The 8,100-nt window shown below is 47.4% G+C and overlaps 1 protein-coding gene across 1 annotated transcript; it reads right to left on the bottom strand.

Annotated features, from left to right (window-relative positions):
- Positions 1-388: 388 nt before the first annotated feature.
- On the bottom strand, positions 389-4,714 carry LOC124707997 (disease resistance protein Pik-2-like). The gene is made up of 3 exons (XM_047239684.1): positions 3,604-4,714; positions 2,866-3,312; positions 389-2,308 (listed from the first exon to the last, which is right to left on the bottom strand). The coding sequence occupies exons 1-3, from the start codon at positions 4,654-4,656 to the stop codon at positions 389-391; spliced, it is 3,420 nt and encodes a 1,139-aa protein (XP_047095640.1). The 5' UTR covers positions 4,657-4,714.
- Positions 4,715-8,100: the final 3,386 nt, after the last annotated feature.

Here is an 8,100-nt window from a genome sequence, read left to right as displayed (position 1 = left end):
TGAATCAACGATTCAGTGCTGCGGGGATGGGATAGGCGGAGACGAGGTGAGTTAGATGGCGTTGATTGCTGAAACTAATTAGCGATTCAGACGTACACAAAACGAGACACCAACTGAGTTGAGATCCCCCCGGATGAACCAAGAAAAAATTAAGTCTGTTACATTGGTCAAGGACATGGTGTGTCCTGCTAATTATCAGGACACCGATCGAACTACTATACACAATCAGGTGTACCATGCGGCTTCATGACAAGTGATCCACCAGCTGCACGAATTTAAAGATCAACAATTAAATGGTGACAAATAACCGCATGCAAATGGAAACACAGCAGTATGTACTCCTAGCTTACCTTAGATTGTTTGGCGCAGTGGATCTCCATGATCTCGATCAGACCCTCTTTATGACCGGTCGACTTGGATTTTCTGCGAGCTCGGCCCTCAGGTACGCCAATTCGTTGTTATCATAGCCACCTTCGAGCAGAACCTCCTTCAGGCTTGCCAGAGATGGTAGCCCCGAGAGTGTCCGACTATTGATGTATGAATGACAGAACTTGAGCAGCTCTAGCTTAGGGGTTGCTCCTCGTTCAAACTTCACAAATAGCTCCATATTTTCGTCAAGTTGCAGCACCACCAGGTTCGGGAACATGTGTGGACGGAATGTGAGACAAGCATTACTCTGCTCGAACGACTTCTTCAACAGATGCAGGCATGCCAGGTTTGGTAGATCCCCAAGGACCTCTATGGCTTCATCATGCTCTGAAATCCTTGAGCTCCGCAGTTTCAGCTTCACCAGATTCCTCAGCCCCTTTATCCATTCCGGTAGTTTGACCAGGTTACCATACAGCTTGAGGCTCTGCAAGTTTTCCGGGAATGAGAACTCTCCATCCAAGCAGCCAGATAAACCAGGCTCCCCCTCTGACCGGATTGACAATGACTCCAGCCGGGTCAGACCAACAATTGCCATACACAACTCTTGTCCGTTTTCCTTATTGACGCCAGTCACTCCTAACTTGCGCAACTGAATGAGCCCTTTTATATCCTTTAGAACATCCTTACCCCGCCGTGCGATGTTCACAACACCCAATGTGTGTAAGGCTTTCAGCTTCCTCATCCCACTTTGCACTAGAACACCATGCAAGTCCAGGCGCATTGCAATAAAAGGGAACCCATTGCAGCATAGAGCAGTGCATGTATCATGGTAATTAAGGTCAATGCCATCATAAAGAATCTCAGCTGTAGTACTTCTCCAACAACAAGAAACTCCCGCAATGATACACATAACACATGGTCTGTTGTCAATAAACTTTGGAGTGTCATGAAAAATGTGTTCAAATGAGCCATCCTCATCATCCGGATTCCTACCAGAACGAAGATAGCTTAGATTCTGGAGATTGATGATACTCCTTGGCAGCTTGATTATTCTTGTTCCTCGGACATCTAGCGTCACGAGTTCTCTCAAGTTACCCAATGAATCTGGCAGGTGAAAAATAGCATCACATCCTCTTAGAGAAAGGTATCTTAAGTGAAGGAGTTTCCCAATATGCTTGACGTGATGATCGCGTAGACCTGTTGTGTCTTCCAAGTCCAGCACCCGTAGTAGACTCATCTTGTCAGAAATGAAAAATGACTTCCACTTGCCAAAAACTGTTACCGATCTTACACGGGTCATGTCCACCATGCTCTCGAATTCACTCTGATCTCCTTTCCAATTGCCATTTATGGCAAGGTGGCGCATAGTGCGTTGGCTGTTTGAACTGCAACCTTCCTCCAGTGTAAGAACAAGATTTTCTTCCATTGACTTTGAGATGCCGATTTCACGGATGAGATCATGGACTTGGCAGGAACCAATTCCTTCTATACCATGAAGTGATTGTTGAGATGGTAAAAACATGCTCCTGCTTATAAGTTCCATGAAGTAGCTATCGGAGACTTCGTCCGCAGTCTTACCATGCACCTCCCTTGAATAGCCCTCTGCAGACCAGCGACGCACCAAGCGTTTCCGTCTAACCAAGTAGTCCTCAGGAAAGATGGGCATATACAGGAAACAAGACTTTAGGTAATAGGGTAAACCATCATAGCTTCTCATAAGAATGGTTCTTATGGTACCAATCTCTGGATTCATCACCAACTCGGCCCGGATATGCTCATTCAATTTCCTCCATTCCATAACGGTTTTTGGTTGGTTTGCCAAAAAGCCCCCAATGGTGACTATTGCAAGTGGGAGTCCATTGCATTTCTTTAGGATCAGATTTGCATGTTCAACCAACTCAGGATACTCCTCATCCATATTCGTAGCCTTGCCAAATATCTAAAATTAATACAAGTTCATGCCGTCAGTACTTCGAAAATGAAATTGGTAGAAGTTAGTCTTGCTACTTGTGTGAATGTGATGAAACAAAATTTTCTGCTTTAAAATGTACATAATTCTATTATATTAATTTTCTGGGTTGGTTGAAACAGATCACTATATCGAACTAAGATAGATTGTTTAACGCCAATAACATACATGTCCATTTAAAATAAAAATATGCTCGATAAGCAATCACAACCGATGAGAAAAACAAGTGATCGGCGGCCACATGGCATTACTTAGTAAAAAAGATATAATAGGTCATATGTGTATGTTGTTAGAATCTACAAACATACTGTCTTTATTCAAACCAATAGAATAGGAGATAACCACACTATCTGTACCTTTTTGGCAAATAGGTCAAGTGCGTTGTTGTCTTCCAGGCTTTGGAGTCTGTAAATTTTTTCATGCTTCTTTGAACAATGTGTGGCAATATCTTTTACCCTTGTGGTGACTATTATTCGGCATGATGTCTCTGTTGCAGGAAAGTGTTGTATTATAGCATCCCATTCTGCATTGGATGATATATCATCAAGAACAATCAAATATTTCTTTCCTGGTAATTGTTTGTCCATTTCTGGGACATCCTTATAGCCAAACTGCAAAGCTAAGTTCTGGAGGAGCTCGTTAACATTGAAAGGGCGCATAATTGTGGCACAAGCACGCTTCTCAAACTTCCCACTGAGTATTTCATCTTGGTAGACATCTCTCACTAGTGTGGTTTTTCCAAGACCACCCATTCCCCACACGGAGATCACATCAAGTTGGCTATCTTCAGTTGTAATTAGTTTAACAATTTCTGCCTTTTCTGTCTCTCGCCCAATGAGCCGAGATTCCTTTAAAGCTGCTAGCATTGTCTCTGTACGATTGAGCATCTTCCTATTGTCAGAGCTGTCACTCACATGAGTTCCCACATTTGAGCTAGACCCAGCCTCTGTTGATTCTGTGCCATCTAGAGAACCCTGTACACAAGCAGGAATTGATTAGGTTTTGCCTTCTTTTCCATAGGGGACATTTACTCCTGTTTTAAGTTTTGCAGACACTTATGAAACAGTTACTAGTTGTCCATAATAATGGAAATACCTCTTTTATGACTAATTTCAAAACTTGCCTTTACCCTGTTCTGAAATTTCACCGAATTTACATGTTCAAATTTATAAAACTAATCATCTTTAGTGATAAAAAAAATCAACAGGGGGTTGCTGCGTACAAAAATCAACATGATGACTCTCTGTTAGGGCTTCAAACATTACCTTCTCATAGAAAGCGTACAAAGTTAAATCAACAGACAACTGCTTGTGCTCTGGTGTGATGTTTTCTGGTCCCACGCATAAGCTTGCAACTTCAACCAGCTCTGTGGAAACTATTATTCGGCTTCCTTTATTGTTATTCGGAAAACATGCTTTAATGCAATCCCACTCTTCAATGGTGGATAGGTCATCAAGCACAATCAGGAAACTCTTCTCATTGGCATATCTCTTGAACTCGTCAGCCAAATCATTTCCCTTCTTCATCCCCATCCTTCTCAGATCTTGAGGACCCCCAATTATATTTTCCTTTCTGTCGGACTCTTGAAGAAAATTAACATAGAACTGCCTGATAATGCTTCTTAGGAACTCCGTTGAATTGAAAGGACGTGTCAACGTTATCCAGGCATGGCAATCAAAAACCCTGTGTTTCTTCACATCTGCAAAGACTCTTTCTATTATGGATGTCCGCCTGACGTTACTACTTGTTCCCCAAACCGCGATCACTCTAAGATCGTCATCCTTCTTCCTGATCAGTTGAAAGAGATCATCTTTCGCTTTTTCCAGCTGCCGCCTTGCTTCATCGTTGCCAGACATCACGGTGGCACCGGCGATGGCAGATTGCCCACCGGTGGTTGCAGGCTTTGAATCAGATCCCTTGATAAGGTGATAGCGCATATTCCTCTGGCTGACATCCTCAACATTGGCTCTAAGCTCCTTCATCTGCTTGGCCACACGGCGCCGATCAAGCAGCGTGCGACGGATACGCCACCAGGACTTCTTCTCCAAACGAACGGAAAATTCCTGGAGAGTGTCCTCCACATCGTACGCCACATCTCGAACTTGCTTCACCCATACCTTCACCACCCTGTTGATGTCGTCTCCCTCGTCATGAGCAGACTCTAAGAAAGCCTGCATCATCTCAAGCTCGTTGGTGATGAACAAGTGGTCACGGCGGACACCGAGCTGCAAAGCTACCTCCTCGGCCAGAGCGGATTTGGCGTAGCTAAGCGCTCCATTCAGCACGGACTTACCGACGCTCAGCGCAGTCACCTCCATTGGTGAGCTCGGGGTGGTTGGTTGGTGTGTATTGGCTGTGATGGTGGAAGGCAGTAGTGCAAATGCTAGGCGCAAGAAGATACAGAAGCTACGGATGATGGATTAGAAGGATGAGCTCTCGCTTGGCTGGAAGAGCGCGTGCGCAAGTTGACTTCCCGGTTGTGTTAGGTGCAGGCCCTAATAATCCGGAGAGAAGGCAGGAGTGGGGAGATCCGAAGAAGAGGCCTACCGCAAACCGGGAACCGGCTCGCCGGCGGCCGCTGCTCTTCACGGGGAGCCTCAAGTGGCGGCGCTGCCGCTGCTCCTCCTCGCGAGGTGATGCTGCAGGTGAGAAAGAGACCGTCGAGGCCTCGAGGGGAGGGTCGAGGGAAAGACGTGTGGTGCTGCTGCAGGTGAGGCAGGGGACTTCGACGGGAAGGTGCCGGCGGCGGACACGGAACGGAGGAGGGCGAGAAAGATCTGGACGGGGCGAGAGAGCCGCGGGTGGGTGGGCGGTGGGACTTGATTACAGGGAAACTTTTTTTTTGTTTTTTTTTTTGCGAAAAGTTTACAAGGAACCTGATTACAGGCAAACTCAAACAAACGTGATTAACGGTATCAGATTACAATGTAATGAAGTACCGGAGCAAAAGTCACGAACCAAACACGTCCTTAATTTCCTCCAAGTTGAGCTTCCGACGCCTCGCACGAGCGTAAGCAAGAAACTAATGACTGCCTTCCATGGCCATGTCTATGTTGCGCAAGAATGAACGGCGACAGGTTAAATGAGCGAACTCAGCTACAGAACAGGGCATGCTCACATTAGAATATCCCTTTGGCTGTAAGTCTGCTTTTCACTTGTGTCTTCGCAATGCGAACATCACTTCTACAGCTTAGAGGCATATGCCTTCTGGGTGAGCTGGAGGACAGCATCCATAATACAACCCAAAGAGTCGACTTTGGAACAACAACCAGACCACTTCTTCAATATTTGTGTTCATGTTGTAACTGGAGATGGCATATTGTACTAGGCTGTTGCATACTTGCACCTATACCATCGTGGGAGCCAACAGTAACCCACCTCATGTACACTTCCCCAAATTTATGTCAGGATTAATAATCATGGAGCCAACATCATGGATTAAGAAATGGAGGTTGATTGTGTAAACTGATAGTTTCGTATAAAGCCCCAATTGTGACCGACAGGGTCGAGGGCGTGCTCGTCCGCTTGCTGACTTGCCAGTGTGGCGATCTGCTGCGCAGCCCTTTCAATGTGGCGCCGAGGCGGCGGTCCCAGGCACGGAGGCTTCATCCCGCCGGAGGTGGCCGGGGGGTTGGGCTTGGTGTGGGGGATCCTCGGATCCCACAGCTAGCTCGGGCGTGTTTTCGGTGGATGGTGTAGGAGAAGACGCGGTGATGGTGGCGCTGGGGTGTGCGGAGCGAATCCATCCGAGGCGCTGCTGCCACGGCGGGCGACAGCAGGTCTGTCTGATCTGTCTAGAACGGCGGGTCGTTGCGGAAACTGTGAGAATAGCTAGACGGGCTGCTATCTGTGATGGTGGTGTGGACCTTTTGGGTGTGATGATAGTCAACAAGGATGGCAGAGGTCTCGATCATCTTCGCCTCTGCTGCCAACTGGTGGCGTGGGGGCTACTGGCTTGCTTGAATAAAGGCCACGGTCCACTACTAGGAAAAGGGCTATAGCTGCACGCAAGTGGTGCCGGCGCACCACCATAGGCATGCGCCGGTGGAACATGTTGCCGGCGCACCAAATAAGCGCCGCGCCGGCGATGGACCTATACTGCCGGCGCACAAAAAAAATTAGTGCGCCGGGGATAAAATTCGAAGAGATGCGGCTGAACAGGTAAAAATGCGGGCACCTTACCCCGGCGCACCTCTATGGTGGTGCGCCGGTGGTAGACAATTTACCACCCGCGCACCACCATAGAGGTGCGCCGGGGGTAAGCTGCCTAGATTTTTCTCTCCACCACCCCCACCGGAATCGCCTTTTCAGTTTTCGAAAAAATAATAGAAAATGATAGAAAATTCAAAAAATAAAATCCTTTGAAATGCCCATGTAATATGTGATCTAGTTTTAGTAAAAATTTGAAAATTTGAATTTCAATGTATTATGCAAAACGGCGTCATCTTTCGGTAAAACGGGATTTCTGGTTGCATACGACCTCCGATGAAAAACTTTTTTATATCAAAATCGATCTACGCGAAATTTGGACAAAAAATGGATTCGTCAATTGGAAAACAGAAACAGGACTTTTTTCAGGTTTTAGATTTGGGTGAAAAAAAAAGAAAAAATACCCCCGGCGCACCACCCTACTTGGTGCGCCGGCAGTAACAGGGGCTATTTATGCTAAACCCGCCCGGCGCACCTTCTCTCTCTTCCATTTCCCCCCATCTTCTTTTTCACTTCTCCTCCTCCTCTCTTCCTCCCTCCGGCCACCTTCTCTTCTCCTCCACTTTTCCCCCTTTTCTACCTTCTTACCCCTCTAATCCCTCCCTCCAGCGAGCACCTCCTCAAGCTACTCACCGGAGCACCTCCTCAAGCTACTCACCGGAGCACCTCCTCAAGCTACTCACCGGCGACCACCTCCTCAAGCTATCTCATCGGAGCACCTCCTCAAGCTACTCACCGGCGAGCACCTCCTCAAGCATCTCGCCGGCGAGCACCTCCTCAAGCATCACCTCCTCTCACCCCCACAATCACCGACGACTACACCGGCAACCACCTCCTGTTTCTAAGCAGATGACCACCGTAGCGGTGGTACATCTCCAAGGCACGACCTAGAACTTGACCGACGACCTAGAACACGACCGACCTAGATCTAGATCTAGATCTAGATCTAGATCTAGATCTGCTTTTTTTTGAATCCTGGAAAACATAGCGCCGGCGCACTAGGCTGGTGCGCTGATGATAAATCGAGTTACCGCCGGCGAACTAGATGGTGCGCCGGCAATAAGCCTTTATCACCGGCCCGTTCGCACCGGCGGGCTCTGGTGCGCCGGCAGTAGCCCAAATAGGTGCGCCGGCAATAGGCCTTTTCCTTGTAGTGGTCCTAGGGTTCATCTCGCACTAGGACGAAGATCTGCGTGATGCTTGTCTTCATTGATTTGGCTGGAGTGTCGACTTTCAGAAGGCTCCGCTGACAAACTCCCTTGGGTGACATCTACCTGGACATTGCTGGATCAGATGGGATCGGTCGTGCACACCCATGTTTTCTTCCTGACCATTTCGTTAAGGAGGGAACGACGCGAATCTCTACAATCTGTTCCTTCGTGGGACATGTCCTTGGTTCCATTGTGAAGTTAGTCATGGAGAATGGCATGGAAGCCGAGTTCTGAGGAGCAGTCAAGAGTTGTGGCAGAGTGTTTCCCAACAAAATCAACCTACAGTTGAGCTAGATAGTTTTCCAGAGAAACCCCACCAGTCAAGAGTTGTGGCAGTTCAAA

Source organism: Lolium rigidum, chromosome 4, assembly GCF_022539505.1.
Source record: "Lolium rigidum isolate FL_2022 chromosome 4, APGP_CSIRO_Lrig_0.1, whole genome shotgun sequence".
Classification (NCBI taxonomy): Eukaryota; Viridiplantae; Streptophyta; class Magnoliopsida; order Poales; family Poaceae; genus Lolium; species Lolium rigidum.
The sequence above is the reverse complement of the archived record's forward strand: the minus strand, read 5'-3'. Positions and strand labels throughout refer to the sequence as shown.

Excerpts from the sequence above, each read along its gene's own strand:
- LOC124707997 (XM_047239684.1), bottom strand. The coding sequence starts at position 4,656 with ATGGAGGTGACTGCGCTGAGCGTCGGTAAGTCCGTGCTGAATGGAGCG. Across the intron at positions 3,313-3,603 it reads TGTACGCTTTCTATGAGAAG|GGTTCTCTAGATGGCACAGA; the intron begins GTAATGTTTGAA and ends GCTTGTGTACAG. Across the intron at positions 2,309-2,865 it reads TTGATGATATATCATCCAAT|ATATTTGGCAAGGCTACGAA; the intron begins GCAGAATGGGAT and ends TATTAATTTTAG.